The following is a 26189-nucleotide window of genomic DNA, read 5'->3' as shown; positions in this document are numbered from 1 at the left end:
ATCATTTCTCTTACAAGAAGAAAAAAACTAGTATGAAACCCCAGTCGTGTGTCAGCGCTCACAGTTTAAGTATAAAAAAAGGGATCATCAGGCGCCGAGGCTGTCCAGGTCGAAAATGGGGGGAGGTGGCTGTGTCCCGGTTTCCGGGGCTGCCAGGTCGGTCCGGGGCACAGCTGGGACTGGTCCACGTCCAGCGGTGCCCACGGCGAGGAGGGCTCAGCTCGCACGTGAAAGGCCCTCACCTACTTCGTAGCTCTTCCTGGCGTGGAAGTGAGCATGCGGAACGTCTTCCTGAATTCGCATCACGCAGAGCGCGAGAGACCCTAGTTGGTCGCCTCCCCCCATCTCCGCATCAGGGCCAAGCCCTTTCCCTGGGGAGATGGTAATCCCACTCTATTCCATGACTCCCACGTGAATCCACTTCCCACCGGCTACGGAGATGAATAAAGAGAACCTGGACCACAGCCCCGGGGGGCGGGGACCACAGCGCTGGTTTGGACCATGACTCCGCACGCGGACCAGAAAAGTATGTGGGACCTGAAGCTCACCTTTCCTTACGTGTATCAAATGTCGACCAGTATGCTGACCTTCCATCCCTTTGCTTGTGGCAGGAGATGGTTTACATAAATAACTCAGATTGGCCCAGGAATAAATAAAAAATAATAATAATAAATAAAAATAAAATATAAAATAAATAAAAAAGGGATCGTCAGAAAACAGCTAAACAGACAACACCTATTTCACCCATCCCTTTACCACCTTCCCTTTGGCAACCACCAGTTCTCTGTATTTATGAGTCCACTTCTGTTTTGTTTTTAGAGTCCACATAGAAGTGAAATCATATAGTATTTGTCTCTTTCTGTCTAACTTATTTCACTTAGCGTAATACCCTCTAGGTCCATCCGTGTTGTGGCAAATGGCAATATTTCATTCTTTTTTATACCTAATATTCGTGTGTGTGTGTGTGTGTGTGTGTGTGTGTGTTTGACTTGCTAGCTGGTGTTGGCCCACACACGACCCCTCAGGCACACATTGGAACTGGATGCAGAACGCTTACCAGCTCTCTTACCTCTAGAGATGACATTTCCATGACTCTGCCCAGCAGGCTCCCCTGGATTCCACCTGCCCCCGCCGCTTATTATGGTAACTGCACCGCCTGGCTTCTAACAGTTGCACTACAACCTGGCCTCTGTTGTTTCGAGAACCTCTCATTCCCATTGCTATTAGTGAGCCCAGTTCTGCAGCAACATCTGTACCATTAACCTTGCCCTTCAGAGGAAAGTTACTACTGATAGCTCAGAGATGTCGTCTTTCTCACCAGCGTATTCTTTATCACTTAGGGCTTCCCGTAGAACAAAATCTTCGTGGGAGTTTTCAAGACAGTCTGTTCGTGTAACGTGCTCACTTCCTTAAACCCTTTTACCCCTTCTTCCACGGCCTGCTGTGGTGGATGTAAGCATTCCTACTCCACTTAAGAAGGGCTGTTGCTTTCTTCTAGCTTCTAAGAGCCATTCTAGCATGGCGTCAACACCTTCTCCCGGAGTTCTTGCCAGGGTGTTAAAACAGAATACTACAGGGGCGCCTGGGTGGCGCAGTCGGTTAAGCGTCCGACTTCAGCCAGGTCACGATCTTGCAGTCCGTGAGTTCGAGCCCCGCGTCAGGCCCTGGGCTGATGGCTCAGAGCCTGGAGCCTGCTTCCGATTCTGTGTCTCCCTCTCTCTCTGCCCCTCCCCCGTTCATGCTCTGTCTCTCTCTGTCCCAAAAATAAATAAACGTTGAAAAAAAAAAAAAACAAACAGAATACTACGTCTATGTTTTACCTCTGTCCCTTAATCTAGCACTCTTCGAATTAAGTCATATAGACACTCACTGCTGAGGTACATGACAGCTGGGTTCTGCAGAACCCGCAGAGTATATTACCTTTCTTTCTTAGCGGGCCCCAAATTTCCCCGTTCCTTTTTATTGTAGCTGTAGTTACTCATCTCATGGGTAAGGAGAGAAGTTAGGGATAGATCTTGAGGGAGCCTGCGTGTGGTATTGAAGGGCACAAGCCTCTTAACCACCCTTAAGCCAGAGGGAAGACCTACTTCTTAAGGAGTGGGCCGCTGAAGTTCAGAGGGCTTGAGGGAATCAGGGGCATCGAGATCTGAATGTATCAACCTGGATGTCATCTCTCAGGGTCCCATTTTTTTTCCAGTCAGGGCCCTGACTTTACATGACAGACTTGGCTAGGTTGACAGTTTAACATTGGACAGCGTTTGCTCACTTTGTGTCTCTGCGTCACATTTTGGTCATGCTCACAATATTTCTTTTTCGTTGCCATACTTGTTACGGTGATCTGTGAGCGGTGATCTTGGATGTTAGTATTGTAATTGTCCTGGAGTGTTATAAATTGCACCCAAACAAGATGACAAACTTAATAAATATGCGTATTCTGACTGCTCCGCCAATCAGCTGTTCCCCTGTCTCTCCTCTCTCTCTCTGTCTCTCTCTCTCTCTCTCCTCAGGCCTCCCTATTCCCTGAAACACAGCAGTATTGAAATTAGGCCAATTGATAACCCTACAAGGGCCTCTAAGTGTTCGAGTGAAAGGAAGAGTCGGTCACACATCTCTCACTTTAAATCAAAAGCTAGAAATGACTAAGTTTAGTGACGAAGGCCTGGAGGCGTGCGGAAAGCCAGGATGGGCGGATAGCTAGGCCTCTTGCGCCAACAGCCGAGTAGTGAATACAAGGGGCAAGTTCTTGAAGGAAGCGAAAAGTGGTACTCGAGTCAACACATGAACGATAAGAAAGCAAAATAGCTTTATACGGATATGGACAAAGTTGGAGTGGTCGGGATAGAAGATCAAACCGGCCACAACATTCCCTCAAGCCAAAACCCGATCCAGAGCGAGGCCCTAACTCTCTGCAGCTCTCTGAAGGCTGAAAGAGGTGAGAAAGCGGCAGAAGAAACGTTTGGAGCTACCAGAGGCTGATTCGTGAGGTTGAAGGGAAGAAGCCTTCTCCATAACGTGGAAGTGCTAGGTAAGGCGGCAAGTGCTGATGTAGAAGCTGCAGCAAGTTTTCCAGAAGATCCAGCTCAGATCATTCGTGAAGGTGGCTACACTCAATAACAAATTTTCAATATAGACAAGACGGCCTGTTGGAAGAAGATGCCACGTAAGACTTTCACAGCTAGAGAGAAGTCAATGCCTGGCTTCAAGGCTTCAAAGCACCGACTGACTCCCTTTTTAGGGGCCAGTAAAGCTGGTGACTTTTAAGTTGAAGCCCGGGCTCATTTCCCATTCCAAAACTCCTAAGGACCCTTAAGAATCATGTTAAATCTACTCTGCCTGTGCTCTATAAATGGAACAAAGCCTGGATGACAGCATTTCTGTTGACAACATGATATACTGAATATTTTAAGCTCACTGATGAGAACTATTGCTTAGAAGAAAGATTTCTTTCAAAATGTTACTGTTCGTTGGCAATGCACCCGAGAGCTCTGAGGGAGAGGTAATGTCATTTTCGCACCTGCCAACGCAACATCCATTCCACAGCCCTGGGTCAAGGAGACACTGAGACTTGCAAGTCTTATCATTTAAAGAAATATATTTCTTAATATCTATATTTCTGTCATACATAGCGATTCCTCTGATGAATCTGGACAAAGTAAATGGAACACCTTCGGGAAAGGATTCACCATTCTAGATGCCATTAAGAACATTCGTGATTCATGGGAAGCAGTCAAAATAGCATGAACAGGGGCGCCTGGGTGGCTCGGTCGGTTAAGCGTCCGACTTCAGCTCAGATCACGATCTCGCAGTCCGTGAGTTCGAGCCCCACGTCGGGCTCTGGGCTGATGGCTCGGAGCCTGGAGCCTGCTTCCGATTCTGTGTCTCCCTCTCTCTCTGCCCCTCCCCCGTTCATGCTCTGTCTCTCTCTGTCTCAAAAATAAATAAAAAACGTTAAAAAAAAAACTGAACAGATGAGGAGTTGCTTCTTATGGACGAGCAAAGAAAATAGTTTCTGGAACAGAATCTACTCCTGGTGAAGATGCTGTGAAGATGGTTGAAATGACAGCAAACGATTTGGAATATCTTATAAACTTAGCTGACAAAGCAGGGACAGGGTTCAAGACGATTGAGTCCAACTTTGAAATAAGTTCTACTGTGGATAAAATGCTACCAAACAGCATCACCTGCTACAGAGAAATCATCCGTGAAAAGAAGAGTCAATGAATGGGGCAAACTTCATTGCTGGAGCCACCCCAGCCATCAGCAACCGCCACCCTGATGAGTCAGCGGCCATCAACCTCAAGACAAGTTACTCCACTAACAAAAAGATTATGACTCACCGAGAGATGATGGTTAGCATTTTTTAGCGATAAAGTATTTTTAAATTGAGGTATGTACATTGTTTTTGGCTTTTTTTAGACACAGTGCTATAGCATACTTAATAAACTACAGTATAAATATAACTTTTATATGGAATGGGAAACCAGAACATTCGTTTGACTCGCTTTATTGCAAAACTCACTTTATTGTGGTGGTCTGGAACTGAAACTGCAATGTGTCTGAGGCGTGCCCCACTGCTGCGAAGGAAGCCCATCTGTTTTCACATTTAGCCTTTAATTAACCATCCTTGGTCTTTCATTGTCTCTTTTAAAAGCATTACTTGCGGGGCACCTGGGTGGCGCAGTCGGTTGAGCGTCCGACTTCAGCCGGGTCACGATCTCGCAGTCACGATCTCGCGGTCCGTGAGTTCGAGCCCCGCGTCGGGCTCTGGGCTGATGGCTCAGAGCCTGGAGCCTGTTTCCGATGCTGTGTCTCCCTCTCTCTCTGCCCCTCCCCCGTTCATGCTCTGTCTCTCTCTGTTCCAAAAATGGATAAACGTTGAAAAAAAAAATTTAAAAAAAAAAAAAAAGCATTACTTGCTTCTAGCAATAGCCATCCAATACTATTGTCTTTATAATTACCACTTCCTCATATTTCTCAACGCCCAACACCCTAGCCCTAGTATCCCCCAGGTCATCGTCAGTGAAAACTTCAGTAATTGCAGTGCTGTCCTGTCCCTGTGCTGCATCTCTGGCCAGGGATGGGGTCCTCATTGCCAGTCAGGCAGCAGGTGATCTAGCTCCCAGATCCCATTTTAGCATCTGCTTTCTATGTTCCTGTCGCCAACTGTCACCAGCTGGACTCTCCATGTAGCAATGCAGTAAGTTTCTAAGGGAGCATTCTCAGGATAGATAACCTGGAAAGGGAATGGAAGGAAGCAAGACAAAATAAGAATAAATAAATAAAGGAAGAACAGGATTCATGACAACGATGCTGACAAGCTTTTCAGAACTCAGGGGAACAGAGATGAGAACAGCCTTCAGGAAGAAGAGGCACCTGGACAAGAATAACTTCGCTCTACCACAATTGTTTTCTTCATCTGCTGGTTAATAGGATTTGATTGCAAAATTTGTTCTGTAAAATAATCTTGCTGATATCTTGGCGATAAGACTTCTAGAAACATCTGAGCAAAAATGATTATTTCTTAATTTATCTATTATAACAAGAGATCCCAGACAGCTTGACTCATTGATTATAGTTCTGCTTTAATAGAGGAACATTTGAAAATACACAGATATCCAGGGAAAAAAAAAAAAAGGAAAGCAGTATGAAGTATTCCGAGCACAGTCGTGCTTTAGTTTGGGTCCTAAGTTTCTAATTGTAACACCAATCGTAGTTCTCAGCAAACATGGCCCACCAGCTCTCCCAGCACATCCAGTGGTAACGATAGAGTGGTACACTTTACAGGGGACTTGTCAATTACCCACCCACTCTATAAATTTACCCAGTGTTTCATCTGGATTTTTCATAAGAAAAGGGGCATATCAATATAATTCACAATCAGTGTCAGGTTTCTGAAGACTGGGGTGTGAAATATCACTTGTCAATTTGCTTCTCAGGCTGAATTTTTTTTAAACAGGTTAAGTTATTCTTTAAAGCCATTTTTTAGGCGTGGGCAGTCTAGGTAATTTCATAGTGATGTTGGTTGAGTACGATACAAAGGGAATGCAGGTATTTTCCAGGACAACAGGATAGGTGAAGGGAGCTTGAAGAATTCATGAAGAAAAAAAGGTGATAAACCCTAAACTTTTCTTTCAGATGTTTTGAAATCCTATAAACCTTTTTTTATTCCAGAATTGATCATTTCACTCCGGTACATAAAACGTATAGAATGCATTGCCTGGCATCAAAATGGGAAACCCTCTCTTTCACAGAATGAAATTCTCTTCTGGTCCATCTTGGCCCAAGTCCTGGTTGTCTGAGGGCAGATTTCTCTTGAGAGGCCTAAAGTTGTAATAAAAAGCATCGTTTTCATCTACTGGTTGGTATTCCTGGTCAATTTCAGTGAGGAGGCCACTTCCAGAGCCACTTCCAGATCCTGAGCCAGAGCCAAAGCCGGATCCGGATCCAGATCCAGATCCAAAATAGTCCTCAGAGAGAGGGAAGACATCATTCAAGTTCTGGGATCCTGTCATTCTGAAGTAAGAACAAAAAAATGGAAAAGAAAAACAGTGAAGTTTGAGACATACGAAAGAAAATCATAAAAAATTTTTAAGGTAGAAAATTAATGCAGCCACCCAGTTGCTCAAATTAAAAGTTACACACACATTTCCCAGTTATTCAATGCTTTAAAACAAAAAACAAATCAATCAGGCCTTTCTACATGTTTGCCTAGACTTAACTCATTGCATTTATCTATCAACATCTACACATTGCAGACTCATATAAGCAATGCTAATTTTCTTATCGGTAGCATAGCAATCCTGTATTTGGTAAATTAAGAGGACATTTATTAAAAAAAAAGAAAGATATATTTTCCCATTTTCTTCCATTAAAGAAAGCACAAACAAGTAAGTCAGCCTAGATAGATGACATTTTTCCCAAATTTAAAATTTCTACAAAACTTCTAATATTCACAGTGCTTCAGCACAACTGAATCTAAAGAAATTCTTTGTGACAAGTTAAGCGTTATGTTTGCCACCATATTAACATTCAAGTTCCTCTCAAACAGTAAATGGATTGGGGCACCTGAGTGGCTCGGAAGGTCTGACTCTTGATGTTGGCTCAGGTCATGATCTCATGGTTCGTGAGATCGAGCCCTGCATTGGGCTCAGCGCTGACGGTGCAGAGCCTGCTTGGGATTCTCTCTCTCCCCCACTGTCTCTGCTGCTTCCCCACTTGTGCTCCCTATCTGTCTCAAAATAAATAAATAAACTTTAAAAAAAAAGTAAATATATTCATTCAGTTGGGTTCAGTTTGGTGGTTTAGAAGTCCACTCAGCACCAAAAGACCAGAGCCATGTCGCTACCCCTCAGTGGTACAACAACACAACTAAATATCAGAGACAAAAACTGTGTTTCATAGTCTATGGGTCATTTTTTCCGTGAAGATAGCGAACCACAGGCCATACAACAGATTAGAGCATCATGCATGCATGCCTTCAGTAAATATTGAACAGCGGATCCCTATTCTAAGTGCCTAGGATAGAATGGGGACGAACAGATGAGGTCCCTCCTCGAGAAATTTAGAACTTATTGGGGAAGACAGACCATAAAAAGTGAATAAATCAGGAAACTATGAGATGGTGCTAAATGCTATGCAGAGAAGTGAAACAGACTAATGTATGAAAGGGTGACCAGGTGGCTAGCTTAGACTGTGGGGTCAGGGAAAAGGGATCGGCACTGGAAAAGTGGAAACGCATGCGCACCCACGCACACACACGCACACACACGCACACACGCACACACACAGAGTATCAAAAACACGGAACAATGAGGTCACCTAAAGAAAGCATGCAGATAGAAAAGAGGCCCAGCACAGAGCCAGGGCCATATCAATATATTAAATATTGAACAGAGGAGAACGAATAGTCAGGGAAGTAGAAGAAAACTCAAGATAAGGTGGGGCCGTGGAAGCCTAGAGAAGAAAGCATTTCCAGGGTGGGGGCATCAACTGTTTTGAAGGCAATTAAGAAGGTGAGAAAGCCAAACACAGAGAAGTAAAGAGTGGATGTGTTAACCAGGAGTAATTGTGACCTCACCAAACATTCTGAGGGGAAGGTAGAAATGAACGGAAGTCCAAACAGAAGGGGTAGAGGGATGGGGAGACAGGAAGCATCCTTTTCGGTAAGTGTTACTGTGAAGAGGAGCAGAGAACGGGCAATAGCTGGACAGGATGCAGAGTCAAAGAAGGGATTCTAGCTAACTGCCTGAGATGCTAGAGAATTCTGCACCCCGGTGGAAACAAGATGCTGGTCTCACAGGAGTCACTGCAGAACTGAAGTCCTAGAAAAGGCGTGTAGAGGTAGGATCCCCAGAACAAGGAGGAGTGGCCCTAGAAGCTGCCACAGAGTCCAATCAGGAAACTCATCTCAATATTTAACACAGGAAACTACTTAATGTGTGATGGAAAAGCAGTGAAGCCAGATAGGGGATAGCGAGGAAACCCAGAGATGAGAGAAGATACTTCTCCCCCTGGGCTAAAGGGACAATGGAAGGAGGTGGATTTCCCTGAGCCCAGCTACTAGGGGTATCTGGTGGGAGCCGAAGTCATGGAGGAGACACAGTCCTGCCAGAGGTGCCACTCAAGGCAGGGACCGAGGAGAAGAAACATCCTGATCTCTCCCTGCCTCTCAAGCTCTCTGGTCTCCCTTCTGTGCCTTCCATTGTCCAAACTCAGCCACAGATCAGGGAGCCTGAGAGATGCAGACCATGGGATGAGTCCTCACCCCTTACCCAATAGAGAGAAGGAAGAGGAAAGGAAAAAGAATGGATAGGAGGGCAAATGGGCCTGGGAGTAACACAGAAGCAAGAACTGTTCACTCCTAAGTGTCTGGGGTGTCAGAGTGAGATGGAAAATTTCCCGGCTGAGGAAAGAGAAGATTGTAGAGACTTAAGGAGAGAAGAAATGGTGTAAAAATAGTTGTTTGGGAGAACTTGGGTTATTCCTCCAACATTTTAGCTTTAAATGAATTACTGTGGAAACTCAGAAGTTAAAATAATGGAGGATGCTACAAAATCAATTTCAAGCTTAATGCTGTGGACTAAAAGAAGAGGTACAGGAGGGGTGCCCGGGTGGCTCAGTTGGTTAAGCGTCCAACTTCAGCTCAGGTCATGATCTCACGGTTCGTGAGTTCGAGCCCCACATCGGGCTCTGTGCTGACAGCTCAGAGCCTGAAGCCTGCTTTGGATTCTGTGTTTCCCATGCTCTCTGCCCGTCCCTCTCCCCTTCCCCCTCCCCCCGCTCACGCTCTGTCTCTCTGACTCTCAATACTGAATAAAGGTTATAAAAAAAAAAAAAAGAAAAAAAAAGGAAGTAGAGGCATAGGAGCAGGATTGCAGAGCGACATTTTGAGGATGGTGACGATGTAATCTCTTATGCAGTGAGTGCCAGCAACGAAGAGGGTCGCCAGGACCTCCCCCTCCCCCACCAGGGCCTCCCCCCTCCCCTGCTGAGTGATGATGGCCTCACCTGGTTTGGGCATGATGACTTCCCTGGCTTTGAGGAGAGTAATTTTCTAGGGTTAATCTTCCAAGTCTGAAGATTAAACCTTTATGATAATCCTTTTCATAACGCATTTTTGCTACCTGTTATACGACTTTGCTGCTTACTAAAACAATTGATTCGAAGACAATTCCATTTTTGTTACTTATGAATTCCTATTGGATCTTTTTTGCAAGTTTAAATCAGGTTTTATTTCATCAAGAAGAGGTTTGGCTTTGTCTCTGATAAGCCATGGCCATTTATTCTTCTCTTCCCTAATTTCTTTTTTCATCACTACTATCTAATCTCAGGATATTTTATTTTATTTTATTTATTTATTAAAAAAAATTTTTTTAACGTTTATTTATTTTTGAGACAGAGAGAGACAGAGCATGAACAGGGGAAGGGCCGAGAAAGAGGGAGACACAGAATCCGAAACAGGCTGCAGGCTCTGAGCAGTCAGCACAGAGCCCGACGTGGGGCTTGAACTCACAGACCATGAGATCATGACCTGAGCCGAAGTCGGACGCTTAACGGACCAAGTCACCCAGGCGCCCCTCTCAGGATATTTTAATAACCCCTATTAGCAATCATTCTGTATTCCTCCCTCTCCTCCAGCCCCTGGTGACCACTCATCTATTTTCCACCTCTGTAGAATTGACTATTCTGGGCATTTCATATGGATAGAATCATGCAAGGTGTGGCTTTTTGTGTCTGGTTTTTTTCACTTTGCATAATGTTTTCAGGATAGATCCATGTGATCGCACAATTCGTTCCTTATTTGGCCAAATAATAGTCCACTCTAGCGAAATACTGCATTTTATTTATGCACGCAGTTGCCAGGCTCCTATTGGATTTTAATATATAACGTGCTCTATTTACATAAACAGAATAATGCTCAATCATTTCCAATACTTGTTGGTGAAAAGTAGTTGGTTTTTGTCTCTGCCACCACAAAAAGACCTTGCAAAAGTTTGGATGAATCGTGCATTCTTGCGCATCTCACACACCAGTAAATACAGTATACAGCTTTACCGTGTACTGTGTGGCGAAAACCAAGCCACCGAGGCAAGAGCCTGAAGAAAAACACACTGGACAACCCTCCCATCTCCAAGCCAAGGTCTCAACAGGAGTCAGTGAAAGTAAGATCAGAGAAAGTTCACTTACAAAAAAGGGTCAGTCCTTGGAGGGAGGATTCTGTTGGTTTCATCTGGAAGCAGGTTGAACATTGGTCCTTTTTCATCAATGCAGTTTGCAGAATTACTCTCAGGATTACAGCGTACCCACTGGTACCTGGCCCTCCGCACAGGAGAACCTACCCCAAAAAAGGAACCCATGTGGTTACTAAGTACCTCTCACACAGCTTCTCCTCACTCTGTCCAGAAGAAATTGTTGATTAAATGAATTCTAAATTTGGTAGAAGGTAAGGTGTGGGCATGACCATAAATAGACCATAAATAGTATGACCATAAATAGAATAGCAGCATCCACCGTGCGCCAGCCTTTTAGATACATTGTCCTCCCGACAACCCCATAAAGTAGCCCAGAGTTTAAGGTTAGAATAGGCTTGGGCAATCAGCCACCTGGAGTAAAGTCCCAGCTATGCTACTGGTGACCTGGGAAACCTTCACTTCCCTGAGCCCCCTCTGTGAAATGAAGATGCTAACAGTGTCGTTTTTTCTCATAAGCTGGTCCTCAAAATTAAATGAGAAATGCATGTAAAGGCGTTAACATAGTGCCAGGAACACAATAAACACTTGGTAGTGTTAACTATTATTATTTTTGTACTATTCTCTCCACTTTACGCAAAGGAAAACTGAGGCCACATGGGTATTGAAGGGCCCAGTATTCAAACCCATATCTGACCCCCAAAGCCTGCCCCTTCTTATAGAGATGAGCCAAATCACATTCAGAAAGATTAAGGAAGACACCAAGTAGTACCTAAGACATTACGGGGCCCTAGTTCTTTAGGGCCATATGATGTTCTTAGGAATGAAAAGTTAATAAAAGCTTGCCCTCTTTCTTTGCCCTCAGATCCAGTCAGAGATTTCAGAAGAACCAGGCTGTTCTATTCGCAGAGGGACAGACTGGTTGGAATACCCTAGTTTGTCACAGCTTCTTTTGAGTTTAGTTTCTACACAGAAGTCTCCAAATCTGGTGTTAGAAGGTAATACAGGAGATGCCTTATTAATTCATGAAATAAACTGTCTATTCTTCACTTTAGCAAGAATGGAAGCCCGGTGGTGAGAAATACTTCCCCATACTTCAAAAGGTTCATCTCCTCCCCACCCGAAGCCCATGTTTTATTCACACAAGGGCAACTAATAATCACCTAGCAAGAAAGGGCATGTTTAGAATCCTTGAAAAGCAGGAAAAGTGGTTTCAAAACCCAGTACATTGTTGTCTGTACAGATCAAAGTGGAAATGGTAACAACTATTTCAGAAAACAAACAAAAAACCCAGTGCTATGGACAATCACGGCAACTTTTTTTTTTTTTTTTGCAACAGTAAAATATTGGAAAATTACATGTTAAGGTACAGCTATTAAAAGAATGAGGCAGGGGTGCCAGGGTGGCTCAGTTGGTTAAGCGTCCGACTCTTGATTTCAGGCCACGTCTTGTGGTTCGTGGGTTTGAGGCCCCACGTTGAGCTCTGCACTGACAGTGCAGAGCCTGCTTGGGATTCTCTCTCTCTCTGCCTCTATCCCAGTTGCTCTCTCTCTCAAAACAAATAAATAAACTTAAAAAAAAAAAAAAGAATGAGGCAGCTCTCTGGACACTGATATAGATTCTCCAAGGTAGATTATTAAATTTAAAACAAAGTAAGGAACACTGTGCATTGTGTTAACATTTGTGTGTGTTTGTGTTTTTAAGAATATATTTACATATATGCTTGCATATATGTATCTTGAACCTCTGAAAACTTACACAACATACTGATTGCCTTTGTGGAGGGGATTGGTAGGGAGAAGACAGAGGAAGGAAGGACCCTGACTGCCCTCCCTCCTCTTGACACACTTCTGCAAGCCCCCTACAACAATTCATCTGCTTCCTGTCATCATAAATTAGTTTAGGGACGACTGGGTGGCTCAGTCAGTTAAGCCTCCAAATCTTGATTTTTGGCTCAGGTCATGATCTTACAGTTCATGAGTTAGAGCCCTGCATCAGGCTCTGTGCTGACAGCACGAAGCCTGCTTGGGATTCTCTCTCTCCCTCTCTCTCTTCCCTTCCTCTGCTCGCCCTCTCTCTCTCAAAAGTAAATAAATAAATAGACTTAAAAAATTAGTTTATATCTTCTAGAATTTTACATAAATGGACTCCTACAGCAATTTGACAGGGTTTCCTGACATTGTTTTAATTCAGGGTCTAATGGAAAGGTGTCTTTACCTTTTACAGCACTCGCCTCTAGAAATGGGCAGTCTGTTTAGATATTCCTTACATCTAGACTGCTTTTGTTGCAATTTTTTAAAATAACATTTATGTTACAGGGCGCCTGGGTGGCTCTGTTGGTTAAGCTTCTGACTCTTGGTTTTGCCTCAGGTCATGATCTCATGGTTCGTGTGTTCGAGCCCCACATAGGGCTCCACGCTGATAGCATGGAGCCTGCCTGGGATTCTCTCTCTCTCTCTCTCTCTCTCTCTCTCTGCCCTTCCTCTACACTCTCTTTCTCTTAAAATAAATAAACTTAAATAACTTTATTTTTTAAAAGGAGAAAAGAAATATGAGCTTATTATAGGAAATTTTGAAAAATGTATTAAACAAACAAAAAAAAGAAAAATGACCCCTAATCTCATTACCCAACATCCCCAGAGACCATGAACTTTGGAGTTTTGGGGTCACCCCCAGTATCTGTTTCTAGAAGAGTATGCACAAACTATGTCCTGTTCTCTTCTGACAGCAACTATCAGAGGTTGATACCAAAGTCAAGTTCACTTTACCTCTCAATAGGATGGCCAAGGACTTTGTTCTTAAAAGACTGCAGAACCACAGAACTTTTTCGAAATGTCCTCTTTCTTTATGATTCTCTATTACGTCTATTTGTACTCAACTTTGTCCTAATAGCTCTGATTAACCAAGTTATTACATCATTAAGATATATGATACACATTTTATATCTATAAAGAGATATATAGATATAGGTAAAATACAATGTATAAAAGATACATGAAACTATTCACCTTAGTACTATTTAAACTAGGGAAACAGGAAATAACTTGATCAAAACAGTTAAAAATCTCATTATTAGTCATTCATATGAGGGAATATTGACAAAAAAGTTAAAAGGTAGTGGTTATAGAAAAGACTATGTAACATCATGGGAAACTCTATATTTAAAAATGAGTGAAAAAGGCAGAACACCATGCTGCATAGTAGTTGTTAATGCAACCATGTAAACAGATATTGGGGAGAAATTTGAGGAAATCCACAAAAATATAGTGATAGACTCTTTGGTGATTTTTTTCTCATTTTGTCTTATAAATTTCTATAAATAACAATATTCCTTGCAAAGATAAAGACACTAATGTAAGAAAGTAAATATTCTCCCGCTGGTTGGTTGGTTTGTTTGTTTCTTTCTTTCTTACCTTTGGAACTACTATCACAGGGGCGCCTGGGTGGCGCAGTCGGTTAAGCGTCCGACTTCAGCCAGGTCACGATCTCGCGGTCCGTGAGTTCGAGCCCCGCGTCAGGCTCTGGGCTGATGGCTCAGAGCCTGGAGCCTGTTTCCGATTCTGTGTCTCCCTCTCTCTCTGCCCCTCCCCCGTTCATGCTCTGTCTCTCTCTGTCCCAAAAATAAATAAACGTTGGAACTACTATCACAATTTTCCCCATGGTTCCTGAATATCGCTAACTGTATCTGGCCTGGGACAGCTAGTCATCCAAAATAGGTTAGTTCTGTCACTGTCTGGAGACTGGAGGTAAGGTAGCAAGATGACATCCAATGCCCCTTACTAGCTGTGTGACCTTGCCCAACTTACTTAACCTCTGTGTAGCTCAATTTCTTCATCCATGAAATGGGAACAGTAATAGATCCGATAATGAGATATAAATGTTAGGTTCTTAGAATAATAACTGGCATCATGGTCAGAGCTCCTTAAACACTAGTTTCTCCGATGAGGAAGAGACCACAATGACCAATCTCTGCTAGTGGACAACTTATAAAGACATCAGAATTTAAACACTCATTCTACCATTTAGCATCTGTCTGATTCTCAATTTCTCATCTTTCAAAGATGAATAATAGTATCCCGAACAGTTCCTTTACAGTGAGATGAAAGTATGTAAAACATCTAGCACAAATCTTTGCACCTGGTGTTGGTATGGTTTACCTTTCTCCTCTGATTCTTTCCTCAAGCAGCGTAAGTTTGGCATTGAGTGCTTGCTACTTAAAAGCCCTGCCTTGTAGGTGGGACTAAAAAAAAGAAAAAAAGAAAAAAAAAAATCCAACATGTCCAGCAGAGGGCGATGTCTTCACACTCTGTGCCGTCTAGAACAGCGCTGTCCAATAGAAGTGTTCAGACAACCATGTATGAAATATTCTTTTTTTTTAATGTTTATTTATATTTGAGAGAGACAGAGACAGAGCGGGGGAGGGGCAGCCTGAAGTAGGCTTCAGGTTCTGAGCTGTCAGCACAGAGCCTGAACGGAGGCTCGGACTCACAGGATCATGACCCGAACCTAAGTCCCACGCTTAACCCACTGGGCCACCCAGGCGCCCACGTGTGGAATTTTCAATGTCATAGCAGCTCTATTTTTTAAAGTAGAAAGAGACAAGTGGAATTAATTTCAAGACATTTCATTTAACCAATGTATTCAGATATTGCCATTTAACATATAAGCAATGTAAGTTATTAATGAATATTTTACGTTTTTCTTTTCATGTAAGTCTGGGTGCATATTTTGCACTAACAGCACATTTCAGTTTGGATTCACCCCATTTCAAGCGCTCAGAGGCTATCATTTTGGGCACTGTAGATGTTTGCCTTCTCCTTTACAGGCAGCCGATGTGCTATCAAGCTGAGAGAATGTTTGCATAGATAGGAAGTTAAACAGAAAAGTAAAACTAAAACTTTACGGGGAAGCGTCCAGGTGAAAGACCCTATCATTTTGTTGGCATAATACAGCTTTCATAAACTCATGAAAACAAATTCTAAAATACAAAACTCCCCCCAGAATTCAGAGTCTCAGCTTTTAAAATTTATAAAGAGGGGCTTCTTGGGATGCCTGACTGACTCAGTGGGTAAAATACATGACTCCTGATCTCAGGGTTGTAAGTTCAGGCCTCACACTGGGTGTAGGGATTACTTTAAAATAAAATATTTAAAAAAAAAAAGAGGGGCTTCTTTTGGGGGTTGACGAAAATGTTCTAAAATTGACTATAGTGATAGTTGCATATATCTGTGAATATAATTTAAAAACTTTGAATTGTACACTTTGAATGGATGAACTCTATGGTATGTGAATGCTATTTCAATAAAGCTGTTTAAAAACTCATAAAGAAATCAAAGGTAGAAGTCACCCCCCCCCCAGAAAAGTGTATCTAATTTGGGATTGATAATTTTCAGTTGGATTAAAATAAAGAACATGGTTACAGACACGATGTTCCTGACATATCTATTGAAGGGTGTTGGCAGGATGTGAATTCAACAGTTCCAGCCCCCGATGTTGTGGGAATATCTTGACTCCTATCTTGCTTGAGAGAAATGCCTCATGATTACTGATTACCATAATTGGAAAAAATAAAAGAGAGAATGTTAGTGGACACAAGGGTTATCTTCTCCAAAGGCCCCACCTACTGGATCTGCTGGTGAACTTTGTGGTAGATTCCAGGGAAAAGAAGGGTAAATTATTTAGAACCCTTTCCTCATTGCTCACCACCCCCACATACACACAAAGTCACTAGTCCCACTTTATACAAAATGCTTTCTGTGAATGAACATTACCCCAGTAATCTCTCTGCATCTTTATGTATTGTAGTACCAATTTTTCCCCAACATCATCACAATTTGCCAATTTCCTATTCTTTTTTTTTTTAATTTCTTTTTTTCAACGTTTATTTATTTTTTGGGGACAGAGAGAGACAGAGCATGAACGGGGGAGGGGCAGAGAGAGAGGGAGACACAGAATCGGAAACAGGCTCCAGGCTCTGAGCCACCAGCCCAGAGCCCGACGCGGGGCTCGAACTCACGGAGTGCGAGATCGTGACCTGGCTGAAGTCGGACGCTTAACCAACTGCGCCACCCAGGCGCCCCAGCCAATTTCCTATTCTTAATGGATATCTGCTGCAGGTATGTTAGAGAAACTTAAGCAGAAACTGCCATGCGGAGGGTTAAAAAAAAAAAAAAGGCCATTTTGTTCGTTGTTTGGGTAGCATGGAAACAGACATCACTAAGTTGGAGTTGCTTCCTACTAGACAATCAATTCTACAAGATAGATAAGGTTCCCCCACCCTTGCATGGCTTGCCAAGCTGTAAATGTTCCCAGTTTACTTTCAATTTCTCCCTCTCTATACCTCAATTCGCTGGTAAACTTTATAGCAAGTTTACTACAGCCAAAACAAGGTTTTTTGTTTTAAAGAAAGAAAAACTCGAGGCACCTGGCTGACTCAGTCAGTAGAACACGTTACTCTTGATCTCAGGGTTGTAAGTTCAAGTCCCACATTGGATATAGTGATTACTTAAAAATAAAAACTTTAAAAAGAAAGAAAAGATAAGAAAAGAAGAGAAAAGAAAAGACCAGTAAAGAAAAAAGAAAATCTCTACCTAGAAGACAGTCAAGTTGCAGTAGAAAGTTAACTCTGTCCTTGAAATCAGATGGCCACTTCTGGCCTAAAATCTCAAAATATTTTGCAAGCGGTTGGTCTAAAAAGCAAATGAATCTTCTCTTCTATAAAGTGGTGTTAATTCCTCTTCACAGGAAATGTGATGATCATTTACGAGAGAATGTACATGAAATCACTTTACAATCAAACAGCAACACACATGGGTGGAATCAATATCTACTATAACCCAATAGTGTGGAGTGAACACATGATCTGGCCACAACTGCTCGTGGATTTTCCATTTTCTCTCTTTATGGGCATCTTTTAAAAAGAGGGGCGGGGCGCCTGTGTGGCTCGGTCAGTTAAGCGTCCAGTTCTTGATTTTGGCTCACGTCATGATGTCATGGTTTGTCAGATGACACCCCACAGAATGCGGAGTCTGCTTGGGACTCTCTCTCTCCCTCTCTCCCTCTGCCCCTCTCCACCCCACTCTCCTCTCAAAATAAATAAATAAACATGAAAAAAATTAAAAGGGGGGCAATAAAAGACTTTAGGATTCACAGACCTTATCAATAATCAATAATCCCCTGGAGCTCTACATTAAATCGATGGCCACCTGTGCTCTCCAGGGTCTCCCATGCGTTGCCAAATTTCCATTTCTTTGCCCCTAATAGACATGATTTTACGTCATGTCTTTACTTGGGTTTGACTTACAGTAACTGATAGGGGCTGAGTTGTGTCCCCTCAATTTGTGTGTCGAAGCCCTAACTCTCAATACCTCAGAATGGGGTTGTATCTGGAGATAGGGACTAAAAAGAGGTAATTAAGGTCAAATGAGGTCATATGGATAGACCCTAATCCAATATGGCTGGGTCCTTATAATCCAATATGGCTGGTGTCTCTTATGAAGAAGAGATCAGGACACAGACACACACAGAGGAAGGACCATATGAAGACACAGAGAGATGGGCATCTTCAAGGCAAGGAAAGAGGCTTCAGAATGAAACCAACCCCACCGACATCTTGATCTTGGACTTCTAGTCTCCAGAACTGTGAGGAAATAAACTTCTGTTGTTTAAGCCACACCAGTCTGGGATACTGGGCAGTCTTCGCAAACAAATACAGTAATCTAAGATGTTTTGAATATGTGCAGTAAAAGCAAGCCAAAAGCCTAGTTAATTTGATCAGTTCAGTCAAACCAGTGGTTTGAGTAAATATTTTTTAAAAGATGGAGGAAAAACACTGTCAGATCACACCTGGCATCACGTGGATGTGTGGTGAAATAGTGGCGTGGCTCTTTCCACTGCAGCCTTGAGCTTGCCGTCACTCGCACACACAGCCCCGGGTGGGCATCTATTTCCCTTCCTATTGAATTTTTTTTTTAACGTTTATTTATTTTTTAGACAGAGAGAGACAGAGCATGAACAGGGGAGGGGCAGAGAGAGAGGGAGACACAGAATCTGAAACAGGCTCCGGGCTCTGAGCGGTCAGCACAGAGCCCGACGTGGGACTCGAACTCACGGACCGTGAGATCATGACCTGAGCCGAAGTCGGACGCTTAACTGACCGAGCCACCCAGGCGCCCCTCCCTTCCTATTGAGACGTGGGCACAAACCCTTCATTCCAACACCAAGTGCACTTCTCCTTTGGAAATACCCTAGTTTTTCAGTTCATTCATTCTCTCTTTCTTGGTTCCTTTTCCAACAAAGAGCTAAACCTACCAGGTGATGATATAAATGCTAGTACTTTGTACAGTTTCATCATGGTTTCTTCACTTCTTTCTGATGAATACCTACTACATAAGGAACGTTTTTGCTTTAATTCCAGTTTTACCTACTGAATCTTTGTGGGGAACGTGATATTTGGGGGAAATTCTGAATACGTAAAGACTAACTTAGCTCTTGCCAGGGTGGACTCCCCCCACACCCCAACCCCTCTCCCCACCAACTGGTCACTCAAATCTGTGCTACAAATATAGACCTCATTACCCTGGATCTTGTCACAACACACTAGGGAATTACCTCATCAAGCTGAAGATTTTCCCTAAAAGACCCAAGCCTGTTCCCTACAATCAATAATGTTTTATACTGTAAAAAATAAATAGATTTGGGGTCCTGCGTGGCTCAGTTGGTTAAGCATCTGACTTCAGCTCAGGTCACGATCTTGTGGTTTGTGAGTTCGAGCCCCGCCTCGGGCTCTGTGCTGACAGCTCAGAGCCTGGAGCCTGCTTTGGATTCTGTGTCTCCCTCTCCCTCGGCCCCTCCCCCACTTGTGCTCTGTCTCTCTCCGTCTCTCAAAAATAAATAAATGTAAAAAAAAAATTTTTTTAAATAAATAGATTCATAAAAAAGTTTCAGCAACACTACTTGCTGTTATTTTCTTCAATAAATGCATAACAAGAAGAAAATAATTTTATAAATTTCCAGTACATGACGAACATATCTGAGATCCCCTATATGATTTCATTTCCACCAAAAGTAAAAACAAGACCATTAGAGTCACTTTGAAGAAACAAATCCGGGACATGTATGTCACTAGGAGTCAGTATTTCCTGTACAATTTGGGGAACCTTAAATGTGTTTCTACCATAAATTCTCCCGTCTATTTATCAGGTCATGACCTTCTGCCTTGTTTAGACATGATCCCTTATTTACCAAAGGAGAAGAAATTGTATCTTTCCTACAAACTGTTAATTTTCGTTGTCTTAGTCATTAAGACTTTAAGTTGTTTCAGTCTGACTAAACAACCCTGGATCATAGAGAAATCTAACAAGAAATTTCCAGATGTAATGTCTCTCTGAGCAACAGCACAGACACTAAAATTCTTTGGCCTCTTTATAAACTCTGAGAGGGTTTGTACTATGTCTAGCCATAACTGAATTTTCACTAAGAACCAAGTTTTTTTTAAAAAGGGAAAAAGAAACAAATTTACTCTGATTTCTACAAATATATCATTTCCCACTGTTAGAGTAATTATGACACCACCATAATATAGGAAAACTTGGGACTGATAGAAACCCTAAGGGATAGGCACTCAACAGTGCCACTTTCTCCATAGACACATAGGTATTTTTCTATATTACTTTCTTGAATTTCTGAAAGTTTATAAACTAGGGGTGCCTGTGTGCCTCCGTCAGTTAAGTGTGGGACTCTTGATCTCAACTCAGGTCATGATCTCAGGGTTCGTGGGATAGAGCCCCGCATGCGACTCTGTGCTGACAGCGCTGAGCCTGCTTGGGATTCTCTCTCCCTCTGTCTCTCTCTCTCTCTCTCTCTCTCTCTCAATAAAAGAAAATATACATTAAAAAAAATGTTTATAAACTATACCTTTTCATCCCAAAATAAAAGAGCACGTTTCAACCATTGTGAGAGCTTACAAGGCCACACCTGCCTCCAGAGCCTCATCCTTCTTGGTACCAAACTTAACCAAACTCACATTAAGGAGTTTAGCCACCCCGAATATTTTTTCCTTGCGTACTTTCTCCCACAATACATTCTGTATCTTAAAGTGAATATTATCATTTGTGGGAAACATGGGGCTTACAAAGATTACAGCGGGGGGCGGGGGGTGCAAGTTTCCCGGGTCTTACCTTGAACTGAAGAATCAAAAACCAGGAGGAGGGCAAGAGCCAGGACAAACGTAGTGCCCTGGAGGAGCCTTTGCATCGTGACCAGCTCACTTCGGTCCTGCTGCCTGGACACCAACTTCACGATTAGGAAATGTAGCAGGGTGCACTCTGTCCCTTTTAGAAAAAGTTCCAAAACCTCAAACCCTGCCCAGAACACACGTCACAATTTCCTGAACAAATAGAAAGAGATCCACATCAAAACCCAGAAAGATTAAAAAAAAAAAAAAAAAAAGACAGCAAAATAACTATTCATACCCATTATGAAACTGCACTGAACTCTCCCCAGGTCTGCTTTTTCAAAAGTTTTGTTGTTTCACACTTGCCTGTTAGAAATTGTTTTCCCACTAAAACAGTAGAATCAGCATTCAGTAGAGTCGGTTTTTCCTCTCCTCAATTAGCAATCTGAACACAAGATTTTTAACATGAAGAGTCCACGGCCCTGTGGATGAGGGAGAGCTGGGCACTGCCTTTTCATACTGAGGACCTTCAACATAAAATGTTAATTTTCCTTTCTGTCAGGAGTAGCACAAGTCACTGAGTCGAGCTTGAGAGGTAAAAGTTCAAAGCTGAGTTCTCATCTACAAAAAAAGTGTTCTCCGGTTTCAGAGAACAGGTTTCTTATTGGACTCTGTTGCTTCCATTGGATCGATCCCTGGCTCTCCCTCTGCCTCAAGAATGGAGCGAGGATTTCTGGTTACCAAGCACTTGGGCACAACAGAAAAACGACTTTGCATTTCTCTGCCCCTCCACACCAAGTATTTCTTATGATGCAATTCCGTTTATGCTTTCACCTTTTCTCCTGGTAAAAGTTTCCACCTTGAATTTTGGGTTCTCTGGCCTTGAATGAGCTGGGCATCAGAAACAAGGTGTGTTGTGTCCGCCCAGTGGGCTGCTGGAGCTCATGCTGCGCTGCCCCCTGTAACTAAAGGAGTGGCTGTTTCTCAGGTCCTGGGAATCGTGCATAGACTTCTGGGGGACTGAGGAACACCGGGTAGAGGCTCCACATTAAAGTTGCAGGATAGACATAACAGTTGAACACGTGTTCTCGCCTGGGGACACACACTGTTGCCTTCTATTCAAGGTTCAACCACTCTCCATTTCCACATGCCTATCCCTACAGCCCCCACTTTCCATTTTCACCCTCACTGTTGTCGGTCCTTTGACAGGAGGGAGGGGTTTCCGTTCTCTTGTTTTCAGCTTCCTGCTGATTCCTTTACCATTTCCTGCTAAGGACAGGCCTCAGAATCTAATCGCTGAGTAGTTGTGGTCTAAGTCCACAAGAGCTATGAAGAATGCACATCTTGACGGTCCTCAGAACCATCTGGAAGTGAGACCAAGGACCCCTCTTTAGCTGTACCCAACCCCAAAACTCACAAACCTAGTGAGTTCCCCAGTATGGAATATTGGTTTCAGCTTGAAATAACAGCCCTCATCTCTGGTCTTTTTTAACCCTATCCCCCAATTTAAAGCCCTGGCCCGAAAACAATAGCTCCAGTAAGCCCTGCAAAACCACAGAACTGCTTAGAGCTCCTGATTGAAAATGATCATTTTGGAGGTCTTTTTCCTTTGGGTACTTCATTTTTTCCTTCTCTGGGTCATGGTGATTTTTTTTTTTTAATGGTGCCGCATTCTCAACCATTTGCTCTTCTCCTGCTACACTGACAACCAACAGTTTCTTTTCCCAAACAGCCTTCCTCCAGTTTCATTTCCCTAGTCTTCTTTAAGCTGCAGAGGAGCAGGACAAATGCATGTGGCATCCAGAAGTCCTGGGTCCTAACTTGACTCCCTCACTTAGCAGCTAAGGGATGTTGGGCCCCCTGCTCTGGTTCTGACAATGGTGAGGGGAACCAATGAGAGGGTGCCCGAGGAAGCTCACGGCGTACCCTATGAGGAGTGCGTTAGCGGCGCCCCTCTGGGCTGGGGACCTACCATTCTTCTTGCCCCCAATTTCCTCCATTAACCAAAGAGGATCTTTATCTGCCCTTAAACCTTACCCTGTACAATAAGCCTGTTCTCCATAATTTTAAAAGGCAAATTCTGTTCTGGACTTCATTCTTCAGTTACCAGGCAACCTTAAATGCATCTGTTTTATTTCACACGCAATTGATTTGCCCGTAACATGGGCATCTTCATTCCTTAACAATCACCTGGAACAGGACACACACCAGTTCCACATCTAAAAAGTAATGTACCCTGCCTCCTCCCCTCTTTACATAAACATGACTTTTCACCAGGGTGCCTGGGTGGCTCAGTTGGTTAAGCATCTGACTTCGGCTCAGGTCATAATCTTGAGGCTCAGGGGTTCGAGCCCCAAGTTGAGCTCTGTGCTGACAGCTCAGAGCCTGGAGCCTGCTTCCGATTCTGTGTCTCCCTCTCTCTCTGCCCCTGCCCATACTCCGTCTCTCTTTCTCAAAAATAAACAAAATATTAAAAACAACAACATGGCTTCTCACTAGCTATTGGTTTCAGGGTGGTCTTTTTAAAAGCAGATCTGTTTTGGGGCACCTGAGTGGCTTAGTCAGTTAAGCAACTGCTTTTTTCTTTTTTTTAATTAATTAATTAATTAATTAATTTCTAAATTTACATCCAAGTTAGTATACAGTGCAATAATGATTTCAGGAGTAGATTCCAGTGATTCATCCACTATGTGTAATACCCTGTGCTCATCCCAACAAGTGTCTTCCTTAATACCCCTTAATATCCCACCCACAACCCCTCCAGCGACCCTCAGTTCTCTATATTTAAGAGTCTCTTATGTTTTGTCCCCCTCCCAGTTTTTTTTTTTTTTAAATTTTTTTTCAACATTTATTTATTTTTGGGACAGAGAGAGACAGAGCATGAACGGGGGTGGGGCAGAGAGAGAGGGAGACACAGAATCAGAAACAGGCTCCAGGCTCTGAGCCATCAGCCCAGAGCCTGACGCGGGGCTCGAACTCACAGACCGCGAGATCGTGACCTGGCTGAAGTCGGACGCTTAACCGACTGCGCCACCCAGGCGCCCCCCAGTTTTTATATTATTTGTGCTTCCCTTCCCTTATGTTCAACTGTTTTGTATCTTAAATTCCACATATAAGTGAAGCCATATGATATTTGTCTTTCTCTGATTAATTTCGCTTAGCATAATACCCTCTAATTCCAACCACATTGTTGCAAATGGCAAGATTTCATTCTTTTTGATTGCTGAGTAATACCCCATTGTGTGTGTGTGTGTGTGTATATATATATATATATATATACCACATCTTCTTTATCTATTCATCCGTTGATGGACATTTGGGTTCTTTCTGTACTTTGGCTATTGTCAATAGCACTGCTATAAACATTGGGGTGCATGTGCCCCTTTGAAACAGCACACCTGTATCCCTTGGATAAATACCAAGTAGTGCAATTGCTGGCTCATAGGGTAGTTCTATTTTTAACTTTTTTTTTTTTTTTTAACGTTTATTTATTTTTGAGACAGAGAGAGACAGAGCATGAACGGGGGAGGGTCAGAGAGAGAGACACAGAATCTGAAACAGGCTCCAGGCTCTGAGCTGTCAGCACAGAGCCCGACGTGGGGCTCGAACTCATGGACCGCGAGATCATGACCTGAGCCGAAGTCGGCCGCTTAACCGACTGAGCCACCCAGTCACCCCTATTATTGACTTTTTGAGGAACCTCCATACTGTTTTCCAGAGTGGCCGCACCAGCTTGCATTCCCACCAGCAATGCAAAAGAGACCCTCTTTCTCCACATCCTCCCCAACATCTGTTGTTGCCTGAGTTGTTAATGTTGGTCATTCTGACTAGTGTGAGGTGGTATCTCATTGTGGTTTTAATTTGTATCTCCCTCCTTTGGGGCACAATGATATAAAGAAGTTGAATCAGAGGCAACTGAGTGGCTCAGTCGGTTAAGCGTCCTGATTTTTTATTTTGGCTCAGATCATGACCTCACGGGTGGTGGGTTGGAGGCACAGGTGTCAAGCTCTTTGCTGACAGCATGGAGCCTGCTTGGGATTCTCTCTCTCCCTCTTTCTCTCTCTGCCCCTTCCCAGGTTGTGTGCTCTCTCTTGCTCTCTAAATAAATAAATAAATAAATAAATAAACAAACTAACAAACAAACAAACTTAAAAAAAGAAAAGAGAGAAAGTTGAATCAGAGATCAGCACTTAAGAACTGCCTGATAAAAGTAATTCACCTCAAGGCAATGTGGCTGGAAATACCAAAGATTAGTACAAATAGTAGTTAGGAAGGCTGAAAGAAAAGAACATCTGTGGGTTAAGTAGATAGTGCAACCTCATTACAAATGTAATAAGCATGAGTTTCTTTTCAGATTTTAGAGTATCCATGGAGGTATTGATACTTCTAGCTCATGGGGGTAAGAATGAGTTCCCTTCCACTCTTTTCAAAAACTTGAAAATAAGAAAATGAAGCTCCCTTCAAACAAACTTATAATAATGAACTGGAGGAAAGACATGCAAATTCATGTCTAAAGAGGTGAAGAGAAGAGGTCTTGTCCTCAAAATCAAGTCAGTCTTCCCCAAGGCCCATCCTACTTTAAAGACCAAAGTGAAATCTCCTTGAATTGGACCAAAGGGCATTTCCCCAAGGGGGGATGGGATGGTCTCTCCTTCCTGGCTGGTGGGAATATAGGCAGAACAATTCAGCAAAATTCCTATTTCAAGGGACTCCCAATGTAGTTTTCAGATAGGATGGGGCTAGTGGGGAGAAAAGAAAAGACCATTAGGGGCAAGCAAGAGCTTGCTCAATAGATCACTATTCAAAACCACACTCTTGAACTTGTAGGGCTTGCAATCAAGATCTTCCTCGTTCTATATGACCAGAAGATCCTCATCCCAGAGGCCTTTCTGGATATCATCGTGGTGATTGGGAGGGAATCAGGGCCCAGCCTAACTAGCCCACCCCAGCTCACTGCCAAGAACCATCCTCCCATCACTCAGAACTGCACTGCCCAACATGGTAGCCCTACGTGGTTAGTAAGCACCCGACATGTGCTAATCTGAATTGAGATATGCTCTATTTGTAAACTATACATTGGATTTAAAAGATATATTAAGGAAAAAATGTAAAATCTTATTAATAATTTTTATATTGATTATGTTGAGGTATTTTGAATATATTGGGTTAAAATATATTATTAAAATTAATGTTGCCTGGTTTGTTTTACTTTTTTAAAATGTGGCTACTAGAAGATATAAAATCACACATAGTGACATACATTTGTGGCTATGGAGGGGAGGAAAAATGTCCTACTAACCTTCAAGATTCTTCCAGCTGGTCTAAAA

The 26189-nt window shown here is 42.9% G+C and overlaps 1 protein-coding gene across 1 annotated transcript; it reads right to left on the bottom strand.

Annotated features, from left to right (window-relative positions):
• Positions 1 to 5562: 5562 nt before the first annotated feature.
• SRGN (serglycin) lies at positions 5563 to 25811 on the bottom strand. Its single transcript, XM_043596508.1, has 4 exons — positions 25807 to 25811; positions 20867 to 20966; positions 10687 to 10834; positions 5563 to 6513 (listed from the first exon to the last, which is right to left on the bottom strand). The coding sequence occupies exons 2-4, from the start codon at positions 20940 to 20942 to the stop codon at positions 6246 to 6248; spliced, it is 492 nt and encodes a 163-aa protein (XP_043452443.1). The 5' UTR covers positions 20943 to 20966; positions 25807 to 25811; the 3' UTR covers positions 5563 to 6245.
• Positions 25812 to 26189: the final 378 nt, after the last annotated feature.

This window comes from Prionailurus bengalensis, chromosome D2 (genome assembly GCF_016509475.1).
Source record: "Prionailurus bengalensis isolate Pbe53 chromosome D2, Fcat_Pben_1.1_paternal_pri, whole genome shotgun sequence".
NCBI classification, from domain to species: Eukaryota; Metazoa; Chordata; class Mammalia; order Carnivora; family Felidae; genus Prionailurus; species Prionailurus bengalensis.
The sequence above is the reverse complement of the archived record's forward strand: the minus strand, read 5'-3'. Positions and strand labels throughout refer to the sequence as shown.

Excerpts from the sequence above, each read along its gene's own strand:
- SRGN (XM_043596508.1), bottom strand. The coding sequence starts at position 20,942 with ATGCAAAGGCTCCTCCAGGGCACTACGTTTGTCCTGGCTCTTGCCCTC. Across the intron at positions 10,835-20,866 it reads TTTTGATTCTTCAGTTCAAG|GTTCTCCTGTGCGGAGGGCC; the intron begins GTAAGACCCGGG and ends TTTTTGGGGTAG. Across the intron at positions 6,514-10,686 it reads CCAAGGACTGACCCTTTTTT|AATGACAGGATCCCAGAACT; the intron begins GTAAGTGAACTT and ends TTCTTACTTCAG.